Consider the following 14,805-nt stretch of genomic DNA (forward strand, 5'->3'; position numbering starts at 1 on the left):
AACATACTAAACACAACAGCATCACATTAATCTAGCTAAGTGTAAACAGCAGTAAATACTAAATACTGAATGTTGTTGTGCAGCAAGCAGGACCGACAGCGCACAATGTGCTTGGAAGTAGCAGCCAAGAAAGGTGTAGTTTGTGTCTATGGACAGTGCACACCTGTGTGGATCAGCACGCTTGTATTCAAATGGTTTCCACATGTGATGGTCTGCTAGAGGATGCAGAGAGCCATAGCCCCGCCCCCCAGGGCATGAAGCAGGCATGGAGGAGATCCAGGCCCCAGACATCCAGAGGCCCCAGAGTGCGAGAGCCCAAGGAGGACCACCGGAGGGGCATCCGTGCCACCCTCATGGGAAGGGCTGAGGAGAGCCCCAGATGAGGGGTCACCCAGCAGCCACGGAGCAGAAGCCAGAGGGGGCTGCAGTGGCGTGCCCGCCGGCTCTGCCGGCAGCCAGCTGTGCCTGACTGAACCGAGCCCGAGGGCCCCCCACGCCCCGGAAGAGGCCTGACCGAGCAACAGGCGCCAGGCCCCGCCAAGTAGCCACCGGGACTGAGCTGCTACATACCTGAGCGCCCAGCCCCGGGCAGAGCGATTTCTGAAACAACACGAATGGCTGAACTTGTGTCTAAACATCTAACTTTGACCTGTGTGTATGGATCCTACACACACCCAGCTGTTTTACATGTGACTGTTCATCAGTGTGTGATGGTACCGCTGAGACTTCTGCCTGTCAGATCATTGCTGTGTTTGAATCCCAGGTGAATACATTTGGAGGGCAGATCATGGCCTGGATGGTGAACGTAGCTACAATCGCTGCCAGGTACAGTCACAAACACGTCCTTCCTTCATATTTTTACCTAAAAATAGGATGCACCATTGTGACCTTTGACCTCCACATTCTGATCAGTGTAGTTCAGCCCTCGTGGCAGATTAAAGGATCTGTCCAGCTGTGTGAGTAACCTGAACACGGCGAGCACGTGGGAGGTCGTGGCCTATTGTCTCTGTGCTCTCTGCTTGCAGCCGTCTGTCTCAGGCTCATCCCACCCTTCGAGCCATCGACATGTTCACCTTCAGAGGACCTTCTCAGGTTGGAGACAGATTGCTGCTGAAGGCGATAGTGAACAACGCCTTCAGAAACAGGTATCCCAGAACGCTGGCAGAGACGCAGCACTGCAGCTGTGCAGCAGACAGAACCACTGGTTGCATACTGACACGTGTCCTTACTGCAGCATGGAGGTGGGCGTGCGCGCGGAGGCCTACCATGAGGAGGGGCCTAACCGACACATAAACTCCGCCTTCATGACCTTTGAGGTGCTCGATGATGGCGGGAAGCCACGCACATTACCACGGATACGACCTGAACCCCTGGTGAGTTAAACTAACGCTCACAAACGGCTCGTTAGCGTGCTGCATCCATAAAGTGTCTGGATGTGACGCGGCTGTCTGTGATTGGCTAATACTGACTGAAAGACATGAAATCTGCTTCAGAATTTGTGGTATGAAACCGCACTCTGATTGGCTAACAAGGTGTCAGCTATGAACGTTTCACAGCCAGACTCCTGATAACAGCTGATCTTCACCCAAGGTGAGCTCAGAGGCAGCGGTGGGTGACATCAGTGTAGCTGGGTCCGCCTTTTGCACCGCCCGTGGTGCTGATGGATGGATGACTGCGCAGCAGGAAACATGGCCTCTGCGTGCGTTTTCCTTCCTTTGTTTCTGGTGGAAGCGTCACAGCGTCCGTGGCTCACAGGCCTGAGCACGTCCACATGCCCCGTCACTGTGAACGCTGTTATTATGAACTCCATTCAAATGTTGAAATCATGTAAATACAGCATTACTATGATTGTTCCACATTATACACCTGCAGGAAAGCTCGGTCAGGGGAGTGTGTGCTGGTGGGGTTAAAGTGTGGAGCAGTAGATTGACAGGATAATGTTGGTGTCAGCTTCATTCACGCTTCATCTGTGGTGAAGCAGCTTGTGGAGATCGTCCTGTAGGATAAAACACGAGTGTCATAAAGAAGGTGCAGAAACACTCGATTAACCATTAAGCCGTGACGGCTGAGCAGCGATCAGAGCTTCACATCATGTTATCGGTCATAAATCCGTCTGATGGAGCGGCCTCGCTGTAGTCGTGGGTCGTTATCAGCGTGAACAAACACCGAGTAATAACACTCCACTCAGTTTGTGCCACAGATCGGTGTACTGGTCATAAACTGGTGCTGGGAATCTGCCCGCTGTGTTACACACTGGTGCCCTCTGCCTGTGTGTCCGTCTCATTTACAGGAAGGACAAAGGAGGTTTCAGGAGGCAACGGCCAGGAAAAAGATCAGGCTGGACAGGTACATGTCTCCAAACAGCCCCTAATGCACCGTCTCTGCAGCTACATCAGCGTTTGTTGTGCAGCTTTGTGCACAGTGCCATCATCCTGATGCAGCATTCCTCTGTGTTTAGGAAGTACATCATTTCCCGCACGCAGGGGGAGGTGCCTCTGTCTGTTCCCTGGGATCCCACCAACCAGGTGAGGAGAAGCTCCACGCCGTCACCTGTACTGCTCACGTTAGTCCTCGTGGACTCACGGGAGAGAAACTTTCTTTATATACATGTGTGTATTACTGTATTACAAATAAGACAACTTGGCACCTTGTTACTAGCAGCTTGTCACAAACACATCATTAGTTCTCATTTCTGCAGCTGAATCTACCGGACATACGGGACATAAAACAGTATTTTTGCACCAATAAGGTGATTTCCACAGCTGCTCGTCAGCTGATGATGATCCTGTCACAGCCTGTGCTTGAGCTGGACACAGTAAACCTTTAATAGTTTTCTCAGCTGAGTCTCTTCACCCACATCAGCGTCTCAGCTGTGTGTCGGTGCTGCGTCGTCACGACTTGTGGGACGTGATTTCTGTTTCTTTCTTAAAGGATGTTCAGTGATTTGTTCCACTGCAGTTTGTATGATCTGACCGAGCAGACCTCAGCGTGTTCATGTCGTCCCACTTAGCTCCAAACCTGAGCCACAGTCAGACTCCCGCCGTGCCTGCAGACTGATTTAGTCGACTGAACCTCTGACAGGCCGACGTGTCGCACCGCTGTGCTTCACCTTCACTGCAGATGAGAAATAGTGCTGCAGCAGTTTGTCTTCATTTTGCACCCTTAATACTTACACTGTTAGACGGCGCTGATTCATATATAATAAGTAGTATTTGAATGGCGGGAGGCGGCCTGCTAACGCTGAGCTCTGGAGATGAGTTTGTGGTTCCTGTGTTTGTGCTTCCAGGTGTATCTGAGCTTTAACAACGTCTCAGCTCTGAAGATGCTGGCAGCCAGAAGCAGCTGGCGCCTGAGCTGTGAGAAGGACCAGGTATGTGCGTCTCACTAATGAGCTGTTTGTTTGTGTGAGTCTGCCCATCGGCGCTTTATGTTGTGTTCACAGGTTCAGCTTTACACCCTGGAGCAGAAGTCCATGCTGAGTTTCAAGATTGAATGTGAGGTGGACGTTCCTGCTCACAGAGCCTTTGATTTACTCGCCGAGCTGAGCAACAGGCCGAGCTGGGACTCGCATTACAAGTAAGACTCTGGGACTCGTCTGTTTGCCCGTTGCTACGAGTCAAGTTCAGCGGTTTCTGTGCGCGGCCTGTTTCGACTCGCTGCCTCGGTATTGTTCTCCGATTCCAATGATGGACTTTTCTGAGGTTCAGGGTTAAAAATAAGCGACGTGTGGTTTAGGTTCATGCTGCTCACTTTGCACTGAGGCTGACATGTTAAGGTTAAAGTGACATTAGCTGTGAGGGCCTGTCTGTCTCTTTATTCTCACGTTTACATAAAAGGGGAACGGTGGCTCTCCCCCAGCCGAGCCAGCCTGCAGATGAAGCTCATCCTAGCTGCTTAGATTTGCAGCCTTACGCTTTGCATTGATCTCATGACCAGCAGGTGGTGGAAAGAACGTGGTGAGCAGCTCTTGAACCCAAACTCCCCTCGTCTGTGGAGGAGGCGGAGCTTTGTCTCCGATGCCGTCAACACCGTGGGCCTGTGCTGGTGGAGCAGACCACTGTGGGAAATCCCAGTTTTAAAACAATAACTGGATGTTGTGGATCGGTCACTGAGGTATCGCAGTGCTCAGCTTCCCCTGGAAAGTTATTTTTCACAGAGCTGAAAAGGAGGCGTTAACTCACTGTTGAGAAGATCTGGGCCCCCATTCCATCCTGGCTGTGGGACACCGGACCAGATCTTCACCCTCACAGGACGTCTGGAGAGAGGTTTATAAGTGCTCTGTAGACTCGGACAACCAGGTACCAGGACGGCGTCTGTGGGGTGTATCGCAGCGGTCCATTTAGAAATGGAGTGAAAGCTGTGGCTGCTCCTCAGTAGGAGGACTCGAGGGTGTGTGACCGATCCTGTGTGTGATATTCACGAACAGGATCTCTAAGTGTAGCTGATGTGAGGAGGGCAGCTTCCTTGTTTTTGCAGATGATGCAGTCCTGTTGGCTTCATCACAGTCTGACCCTTAATAAGGACTGGATGGATGGTTCAGAGGCCGTGGTTCTCCGGTGGAACGTCGCGGCAGGAGTCTGCCCCAAGCGAGGGTTTTTAATACGTTGGATTGTAAGGTGGAGCACGAGCTGTTTATGCAGTGATGTGGAGTTTAGATTTACAACTCCATCTAATATGCTATCATTGCATCAGGCCGGGGAGTTTGCATGTTCCCCCCGCGTCCCCCTGCGTCCCCCTGGGTTCCCCCTGCGTCCCCCTGGGTTCCCCCTGCGTCCCCCCTGGGTTCCCCCCTGTCCTCCAGCTTCCTCCACAGTCCAAGACATGCAGTTAGTGGGTTGGGTTAACTGGAAACTCTCGTGTTTAGCCCTGCGACCGACTGGCGACCTGTCCAGTGTGTACCCTGCCTCTAAGACGGCTAGGATAGGCTCCACCCCCTGCGACCCTGAGAAGGATAAGCAGCAGAGATGGGTGGAGATCTGGGTGATGTCATCACCAAGCCCTTTGTTATGTAGTTTTCCCCTTCAGTGTCCCTATGCACGAGCTCCACCCCTCAGCTGGTGAAGCACAGAAGCAGCTGTTTGCCTCTGCGTGGATACCTGTGGAGTGAACTGCAGCTTAGTCTTTAAACAGTGCTGCCAGTCCCCTTTTTAACAGTGTGTATGTGTTTCCTCAAACAGGAAGTGCGAGCTGATTCAGCTGGTCGACAACGATGACTTCATATATCGTGTGGTGACTCCATCGGTGCGTCATGGCGCGATGGGATCTCCCACTGCAGCCAATCAGGCAAAAGGGATTCTCCAGGACTTCATCCTGTTGGCCTCCAAAAGGAAGCCATGTGGCAGCGGGTCAGTAGAGCCAGATCCATCCACCTGTGTCCTGCAGGGTTTCCTGATGCGTTCCCTTTCTGTTTTCCTTCAGAGACCCGTATGTCATCGCCCTGCGCTCCGTGTCCCTGCCCACTCACCCTCCCACTGAAGGCTATAACAGAGGAGAGGTTCTGTGTGCTGGATTCACCATACTGGAGACCAAAGACAACAAGTCCCTGGTGAGAAAAGCAGCAGTCGTACATGTGCTCTTATCACAGCTGGCTGTTATTAGTATGTTGTCTTTCTTTCAGATCAGCTACTTTAACCAGGCGTCTCCGGAGGTCCTTCCCTACATCTCCACAGATATTGCCGGCCTGTCCTCCTCTTTCTACCACACCTTCTGCTCCTGCAGCCAGTACTTGACCAGGAACAGACTGTGACAGTGGCAGCAGCCTGTCCGAGGCTCTCCTCAGCACCAGACGCTACTGTGGGGACAGCCTGCTTGGTTTATGTGGCGGGAAGACTTTATGATCATTTCATGGATTGATACAAAGGTCAGCAGTAACAATCGACGTGTTAAGTGAGTAAAATCAGCCGCTGTGTCAGTGACTGAGCTGCTGTTCATGTTTGTAGGTTAAAGGTACATGACTGTAACAGCTGTACAGGTGTGGGCTTGTACTTAATGCAGGTTCATTTGAACACTATAACTGTTTGCTGCAGTTCAACATGACGTGCTGGTTTAAAACATGAATATTCACTTTTTCCACTGAACTACAATAAAGTGCTGTGTTGTATTTTTCCTTGTTTTAATCGAGTGATGGATGATTTTCTTTGTTGTAAACGTTCAAAAATCAGCATTAAAAGTACCAAGTGAGCCTCTGAGAGCACTGATGCCACCTGTGACACTTTAAAGACACATTTATGGATGCAAATAATGCAGTGCTGCAGTCAGTAAGAGAGGCGGGCTGCATGTGAAATGTTAGCTGCAGCAGGAGAGTGTTTCATACGTGTTCAGCTGCTGCTGAATCACAAACCTCGGACAGGCTCACACAGGCTAAGAGGCTAATTCTGGTTTTGGACTTGGTTCCTTTAATAGAATTTATTATGAATTTTATAATAATCATTGAATCATATATATACAGTATAATGATGTTAACTTCAGCAACCCAAAGCAGCAGCATTTCTATACACACTGAGACTCTGTGGTGACTATAAAAGCACATTTAAACCTGCTCTCAGCCCACACGTGCTCTGATCACTGAGGTAGAATATACAGGCTTCTGCTTGCTCTGCCTGCACGCTGTGCACGGAGCTCCTTCACCACAGTGACAGCTGCACCACCTTTCTTTGTGTCCACCTCAATTATAAAGTCGTATTTGTCCATCATTCCCAGTAAAGCATAAAGCTGCTCCTGCCCCGTGGGCAGCGAGGCTGCATTCAGGTGTAGAGCCACCCTCTGTGACACCGCCGCTGGGATCCGAGGAGGCCATCTGTGCTCAGCCAGGACTACAGTGACGTATGGAAACAGGCGCTCGACTGTGGACACAAAGACCTGGAGCAAAGAGAAGGACGACTATGAAACAGCCTAAAATGACACGTTTCCATCGTCTAACTGGATCGGCACTGGACATTGTTGGAGTGAACTTGAGCTTGGCTGACCAAGCCTGAGCAGCTAAAAAGCCTTCATGACGAACAGAGGATTGCATTTGCTTGGGGACCGTCTGACAAACATGCAGCTTATACAACTGTTCTCTCTGTGGGGGTGTGATAGTTTCCCAGCCAGGGTGGACCCTCGAGGAGGCTCCAACATTTACACCTGCTCGATTCTAGTTGGATGGATTTCCAGCCAGGTGTGTTAAACGTGACATGCGTCTGCTCTGTTCTTTATTAACGTATTGTCTGCAGACACTGCTTCGGGGGGATCAGATGTGCTTACTGCTGTGCTGTCGCTGCTCTGTAAGCCCTCCATGCTGATCCACACAGGCCTGTGGAGCTCGTCGGCCCCGTAGGCTGACTGCAGCAGGTTAAGAGAAGCCTCCAGCAGCTGCTGACTCTGGACCCTCAGGTAAATTCCCCAGGAGGTATCAGCAGCCTGCCCAAGGGTCTGAATAACATCCTGAGAACACACACATGATTGGCCTTAATAAAAATGTAACCTGGCTGGTGGTTGGCTGGTGATCTACAGATATACCTGCAGTGTGAGGAGCTCTGAGCTCCTTCCAGAACCTTCTACCAGAAGGACTCCAGGTCGACTGCTGTCAGAGGTCACACGAACGACCAGCATCCCGCTGCCCCCACCTGTTAGTGAAACAGAGTATCAGTGTGACTTTAAGGTGGTGCGACAGCAGCATGTGCAGGTTTACAGTTTGACATCATCAGGATGAACAGCTGATCTGTGACATGCTGCATTATCATGAGGTGATGAGGAGACCGCAGCTGTGAAGGGACGGACAGGCTGTGACCACGACTGATACTCAAAGGGCCAAATGTTAGCCGCACCTCTGCAGCAGTCACTTCCCCGTTGTCCAACACGCCGCCTCGGTCCACTGCGGCTTCAAACACTGATTTCTGATCAAGCAGCTGTGCTCTGTATTCTCTGCTCAGCACAGCTGTGAACACTTCTGGCGCTTTCATTTCTACCAAAACAACAGATAGTTTGCGTTTTTCACAATTGTTACTGTAACGGTCAAAATCCCAGGACATCAGCTTTTCTGCCACCAAGAGTCACTAAGAACATCATCCTGATGACCGATGTGAACGAAAGGTTCAGCTGCCACATGACTTCAGTGCATACAGCAAGTTCACTTTAAAAATACCTTGAGAAAAAACTCACGAGGGATCTCTGAATGCTTCGTGGCACAAATGAGGCAGTTTCTTGGTGTTTCTGGCGACAGTGCCCCGCTGTCATTCATGATGTTACCACCAGATGTCGCTAGCATATGTAAAGTACAACTTTGAGAGCGTGCTTTGCCCGGGCGTTTCAGTCTGGCCCGTTAAAATCAGGTTATAAACCCTGAGGTGTAAAACCTGCCTGAAAGCTGACGGAGCAGGGAGGCCCGGCCGGTGACGGGGAGCAAAGGCACAGCTCATGAGGTCTGAGCTGTAACCTGGGTGGAGAAACTCCATCAGATCTCCTCCAGGATAGAACCTCCTCACGCTGTCCTGCTTACCTGTGAACACACACAATGAACCAGGAAGAACTAAACAGAAGCAAACTCTTCATCTCAGAAGAAGCTTAAACAAATGCACACAATGAGCAGAAGGTTCAGTTTCCAATGATTTTTCATGTAGTTTTCTAATAATGTTTTTCTTCAGTCTTCAACAACAGTCAGAACTCACTGAAAACAAATCTGTTGATTTGAATAAATCACACACACACAATTATTATTTTACCCAAACATAGTCTGTGTAAGTCTGCTCCATATGAACGCTCCTCACCTACAGCCTGCTTAAATTCTGACAGCGTGGGTTCATATATGTCATAGTAGACTTGCCACGGGTGGGTGTTGTCACGGACAAACAGCAGGTCGCTGACGCTGGGGTTAACAGAGCCCTGCCACAAAGTCAGGCTGAACCTAGACACAAAACATGACAGTCAGTCTGTGGCGCTCATGGGCAGCGAGCAGCCCCCAGTTACTGGTTTGATTAGCAGATTTCCAGTCATTGCCATAGTAAACGTGGAAGTTATCTGTTACCGTGGTGACTGGTTGAGGAGCCAGCTCAGGTGCTGCCAGCCGCTGCGAACCAGCATGGCGTGGACTGGGAACGTCACCTAAGAGACGAAACGTTGACCAGTCAGCTCTGCCGTTCTCCGACACCTCAGAGCGTTCTCATCCCAGCACGCAACACACCGACGATTTGTCCCAGGCGTGTTGGGATGGGAGCGTGTTGAACTGGGACCACTGAAACCTGGATTCACACTTACCCTTTGAGGTACGTCTTTGATCATGTTGTACATTTCTTCCACCGTGGCTCTGGAGTAGGTTTCGTTTGTGAGCTGGTGAATATAGAGGACCTAAAGAAATAAAGCACATACAGCTGTTATTCAGTCAAAAATATAAACCATGTGTTTACCATCTCCACTGTGGAGGCCAGGCCTCCATCACTCTCCATGATGGGATGGCATGTTGCTGCAGGATGCTGTGGTAGCCATGCTGGGTCAGTGTGCCTTCAGTTTAAATAAATCTCCACCAGTGTCACCAGTAAAGCCCCCCACACCAGCAAACCATCAACCCCATGCTTCACAGTGGGAACCGTGCATGTAGAGACCATCGTTCACAAAGTGGAACCAAAGTTCTCCAATTTGGACTCATCTTGTGTTTCTTGGCCCAAACAAATCTCTGCTTGTTGCTTTTCCTTAGTCGTGGTTTCTCAGCAGCTATTTGACCATAAAGGCCTGATTTGTACAGTCTCTACTCTACTCAGATGTGTCTCTACTCTGTGTGACATCTATCTGGGCTCTAATCTGAGCTGCTGTTAACTTGTGATTTCTGAGGCTGGTGACTCGGATGATTGTATCCTCAGCAGCAGAGGGACTCCTGGTCTTCCTTTCCTGGGGCGTCCTCATGTCAGACAGTTTCATCGTAGTCTTGATGGTTTTTCTGACTGCACTTGGGGACACATTCAAAGTTTCCGACTGACTGACCTTCAGCTCTTACAGTAATGATGGGCTGTTGTTTCTCTTTACTTAGCTCATTGGTTGTTGCCATAATATGAATTTCAACAGTTGTCAAATAGGTTGGTACACAGCTAACAGCCCTGACTTCTGCACAACACGACTGATGGTCCCAACACCACCAATGAACCCTGACAGGCTCACCTGTGAGGTGAAACCATCTCAGGTGACGACATCATGAAGCTGAGAGAAGGCCGCAGCTCTGTCAACAAAACAAAGGGCGGCTACTCACAGGACTCTAAATGTATTTTAGAGTTATCATTGTTTTCTTTGCTACATAATTCCATATATCTTGCTTTGATGTCTTCAGTATCTACAGTGTAGAAAGTAGTAGAAATAAAGAGAACCATGAAATGAGAAGGTGTCCAAACTCTTGATGGGTGATGCATGTCAACATTAATTCAACTGTCTTTAATTTTAGGGATCACAGGAACATAAAAGCTGTTTTGTCTACTTTAGCTCAAAGGATCTTTTTGAAGCTCAAAGTTCTTCTTCCAGCTTTGAATTCTCTCATAAATGTCAGTTCAGGATTCCTTGAGTCTCTTCCTGTTTCTGACAGGAACATTCCCAGAACCTCGTCACATGCCTGGTATAATGGTTCAATGGGGTTCTTACTGCGAGCGTGCCATACCTTCCACCCAGGAGACAAAGTCACATCTGGAAACTTGTCCTGAATGAGTTCCAAAAACCTGAAAAAAGAGGGAGACATAAACATGGACTGATTCTTACGTAGCACTTTCCTGCTCTCCCAAGTCTCCACACCACACTCACCCAGTCACTTTCTTCTAAGCTTTTTAGTGCTTCCTAACTACATTCGTGCTGAGATCGGAGAGCGACCTGGGGCTAGTATCATGCCCAGGGACACTTGGCATGCAGACTGGAGGATCCAGGGATCGAACCACCAACCTCCCGATCAGTCTTTAGATGTTAGACATTTTCCCTTCCTAATTCTGAACTCTGTCCAAGGGTCTGTGTCCGGTCTAGCTGGATTTCATACCTGCTTCCATTGACTGGAGCTACAAAGCTTGGGACGTTGGGGCCTCTGAGGATGTCTGCATTCAGCCACACAGGTGTGTTTATTCCCTTGTTGCTTTCCTTTTGTTTAAGCAGGTCCAGTGACAAACCCACTGATTCCAGAGCCTTAAAGTCCAACTTGATGCCTGCAAACGAACACGCCTTTAAAAACTGTGATCAGATGGACTTTCTGTGGAAACAGTTCTGATCTGTACCTTTTCCAGAAGCCAGTACAGCATCTAACCATTCGTCGAGAGTGTTGTCACTATATATGTCGGGAGGGTGTGCCATGATCGGCACTGGCTTTTCATCAGGGGTCCCATAACCCATGAGAGTGACGTCAGCTTCCAAGATCATGGTGTCACCTGGAAAGATGACAGGAGGCGGTGCTTGTTTTGTCTGTACCTGACTGTAGGTTCAGGCACCGACACCATCAAATAATGCAGTGTTGTCTGTGTGAGTGTTTTTACCCATGAGCGCTTTGTACATGTCCTCCTTGCTGTTGGCTCGGTGAAACCACGTAGCCAAAAGGCCGTCCGCTTCACTGATGTTCCCCGTCTGCACCAAGTACTCCAGCATGTCTCCACCAGAGAACGAGGCAGAAGACGGAGCTGAGGAACACGATTGGACAGCAAGACAGTGACGGAGTCATAGGTACGTAGTCCCTGTCACAGCAGAACTGGGAGCTTTCAGCTAAAACAGCCGACGGTGTGTTTGGGGAGGCTGCTCTTTGTTGGGAGAGCAGCTTGTTTAAAGTTCATTCATTTCTTCAGCTTAAAGATTCTGTCAGCTGAAGCGAGACAGATGGGATTTGGCTTTTAAAGAAGGTTGCAGATACTCATGAAGGCAAGGCAAGTTTATTTGTATAGCACAATTCAACAACAAGGTGATTCAAAGTGCTTTACAGAGACATTAGAAACAAGAACAAATAAAAAGCATGATTTAAAATTGATTAAAACAAACAAACAAACAAACAAACAAACAAACAAACAAACAAACAAACAAAACAGTATATAAAATCAAAACAGATAAAATCAGTAGTTAAATGTTAGTTTTGAAATTTAAGCTTAAAGTGTGGATTTGGTGCTTTATTCAAATGCAGCTGAGAACAGGTGAGTCTTCAACCTGGATTTAAATAAACTGAGTGTTTCAGCTGATCTGAGGCTTTCTGGGAGTTTGTTCCAGATATAAGGAGCATAAAAGCTGAATGCAGCTTCTCCGTGTCTGGTTCTGACTCTGAATGCTTTTTTCTTAGTGTCTTTTTTAAAGAAGCTACTGTCACATATTACTCAAAGAGACCAAGGTCTAACAGCACAAAACACATCGTGTAACATTATCTTTGTTACACATTTCATGTCAGTTGATTCAAAAGTCACACAGTTCAAAGCAGCCGTGTACTTTTTGTCCACATGACTATGGTCCTGTCATAAGACCAGAAGCCAAATGATGAGCACTCATGCATCATGGCATTGCAATGAGCTGCAGTATGATATCAAATGAACTTTGATCACTGTAATCACTGATTTTAGCAGCAGCAATATAAAGTTGTGATGCTGACACAGCGAGTATTTAAGTGTTACGTTTGGAGAAGGCACACTGCTGGAGGCTGCAGCACCCTGTGAAACCCTGCAACACTGTGGGCTGTTTCACCTGTGCAAAGACATCTTACTGTCGCTGTACACTCAGGTGAACTCTACATGCAGTAGGTATGTATGTCACAACACTGCCAGTCGTGCACTTTGAGCTTCCATTCGACTTTCAGAACCACGGCTAAGCCTACAGTCTGTGTTTGGCCTTATTAGACAGACATGGTGAAGAGGAAGGAGGGGGACACACGCAGCAAAGGGCCGCAGGTCGGACTCAAACCGTGCTGCACGTGGTCGCCTGCTCATCCAACTAAAGCAGCGCCCTGGTCTTTACAGTGAAACGTGGTGATGATTAGGTTAGGTAAAAGCAGTAATGTCACAGTTTACTGATGGTGTACATGACAGCAGTTAAAAAATCCTGAACTGAAACATTTGGAAGAACTATGGTGCAAACAGAAAACAAGAAACAAAGCTTTGGCACGTCTGCTCAGATTTGACTGTTGTTCAGATCCATCCATCCATCCGTCCATTTGCTTCCGCTTATCCTTTTCAGGGTCGCGGGGGGCGCTGGAGCCTATCCCACCTGTCATAGGGCGAGAGGCGGGGTACACCCTGGACAGGTCGCCAGTCTGTCGCAGGGCCAACACACAGGGACAGACAACCATTCACACTCACATTCACTCGCACATTCAAACCTAGTGGCAATTTGTATTATCCAATTAACCTATCCCCACAAGCTGCATGTCTTTGGACGGTGGGAGGAAGCCGGAGTACCCGGAGGGAACCCACGCAAACACGGGGAGAACATGCAAACTCTGCACAGAAAGACCCCGGCCTGATGGTGGAATTGAACTCAGGACCTTCTTGCTGTGCGGCAACCACCGTGCCACCGTGCTGCTCAGATCCAATGCAGAGAAAATGCTTTGAAGGCCACAGGTGCTGCAACCAGCTCCAGCTGGACTCTGATATTATTGCAGTTGTATATAATACAGTATATAAGTACAAAGTACTGTGAAATGTACCTCTGGTGATGAGTAATAAATACATTTACTCAGGTATGTTTCATCATCTGGATCATAAACAAAGTTGCATCATTGTTTTATCATATAAATCGTACATATTGTAAAAATGTACCTGGCGTCTTAGTGAGCAGCACAACAGGTACAACGATGACAGTCAGCAGCACGATGAGCACAACAGCCACAGACGACATTATCAGCAGTCGTTTGGGCAGCACGCCACGCTTCTTTGGGCCTCGCTCCACTCGCTGGTCGTCAGCCTCGGGCTCCATCCTGTGGGGATACACGATTAATGCTCGTCGGTCTATTCTGTGTTAGAAGCAGCATTTCAGCATGTTGTAGAGGTTTACCTGACCTCACACATGCATGTCTCACAAGTGTACATGCTGCTTCATCCATTTTATTAAAGAGCAACTGATTTGTCTCCAACCTGTTTTGCTTTCCTTCTGATCCTCCAGCAGTTCGTTCATCTCTCCTTTTGTCCTCTCCTGCCATTCTCACACGTCTCCTGTCTAGGTTCAAATGTCTAAGAAGTCGGAGACCTCAGGGAGCGCTCGCTCTTCTTTTATACGATCCTTTATCTCAGGTGCAGAGAACAGTTTTCCTTCTGATAAGGCGCACACACTCTTCAGTGTCCACTTGCTGCCTGACGAGCTGTGAAGCTCTTCTGTTATGTAATCTTCACTGTTCTGGGATTACAACACACCTTGTAACAAATCTCCCTCTACATATTTTGTCCGTGTTTGGAAGAATTGTGCATTACTCCACAGTGCCACACGGAAACATGGGAGGGATTATGGCATGAACATTTTCACATTTCTACAAACATGTTACTTCCCACAGGTTCGTGTGTCAGCCATCTGTCTCATAGTTACAGCACTGGTTCCCAAACTTTTTCTGCTGCGCCCCCTTTGTTTTACAAGAAAAATGTTTGCAAATACAAGTAATCTGCAATAAATTACAGGCAGTAAGAAAATAAACTACTAACTCTTTTACGCTGCGTCCGCACCTACACGGGTGTTTCTGAACACGCAGCTGTTTCGTCCACGTAAACGGCGTTTTCACAGAAAACTGGGATTTTTTAAAACCCTTTGTGTTTACGTGTGGACGAGGAATACAGAGTTTGTCACGCAACGTCAAAGGTATGCGCCTTTTTTCACGTCACGCTGTGGCCACGCTATTGTTTACATGAGATGAATGGCAGA

At 48.6% G+C, this 14,805-nt stretch overlaps 1 protein-coding gene and 1 pseudogene across 3 annotated transcripts in view; one reads left to right on the forward strand and one right to left on the reverse strand.

Annotated features, from left to right (window-relative positions):
• Positions 1 to 6,100, forward strand: part of LOC146554358 (acyl-coenzyme A thioesterase 11-like) — a 7,768-nt gene extending 1,668 nt beyond the window's left edge. Inside the window, exons 3-12 of one of the 2 annotated variants that reach the window (XM_085253187.1) lie at positions 764 to 825; positions 1,026 to 1,145; positions 1,235 to 1,373; positions 2,291 to 2,346; positions 2,459 to 2,525; positions 3,287 to 3,370; positions 3,443 to 3,576; positions 5,178 to 5,345; positions 5,419 to 5,545; positions 5,618 to 6,100. In XM_085253187.1, the coding sequence (XP_085109313.1) occupies positions 764 to 825; positions 1,026 to 1,145; positions 1,235 to 1,373; positions 2,291 to 2,346; positions 2,459 to 2,525; positions 3,287 to 3,370; positions 3,443 to 3,576; positions 5,178 to 5,345; positions 5,419 to 5,545; positions 5,618 to 5,746 (1,086 nt within the window). In that variant the 3' untranslated portion in view covers positions 5,747 to 6,100. The remainder of the gene's footprint in view (positions 1 to 763; positions 826 to 1,025; positions 1,146 to 1,234; positions 1,374 to 2,290; positions 2,347 to 2,458; positions 2,526 to 3,286; positions 3,371 to 3,442; positions 3,577 to 5,177; positions 5,346 to 5,418; positions 5,546 to 5,617) is intronic. The other variant, XM_085253188.1, reaches the window with a different exon arrangement.
• A 272-nt stretch (positions 6,101 to 6,372) lies between these two features.
• On the reverse strand, positions 6,373 to 14,243 carry LOC146554359 (protein FAM151A-like; annotated as a pseudogene). The gene is made up of 13 exons (XR_014889373.1): positions 14,031 to 14,243; positions 13,716 to 13,873; positions 11,466 to 11,606; positions 11,211 to 11,360; positions 10,979 to 11,141; positions 10,613 to 10,670; positions 9,232 to 9,321; positions 9,002 to 9,078; positions 8,745 to 8,881; positions 8,338 to 8,476; positions 7,498 to 7,604; positions 7,243 to 7,422; positions 6,373 to 6,858 (listed from the first exon to the last, which is right to left on the reverse strand). The product of XR_014889373.1 is annotated as a protein FAM151A-like (transcript).
• Between the last annotated feature and the right edge of the window lie 562 nt (positions 14,244 to 14,805).

This window comes from Mchenga conophoros, linkage group LG18, assembly GCF_057382185.1.
Source record: "Mchenga conophoros isolate Kocher_MC1m ecotype Shallow Benthic linkage group LG18, M_conophoros_male_GT1.1, whole genome shotgun sequence".
Lineage (NCBI taxonomy): Eukaryota > Metazoa > Chordata > Actinopteri > Cichliformes > Cichlidae > Mchenga > Mchenga conophoros.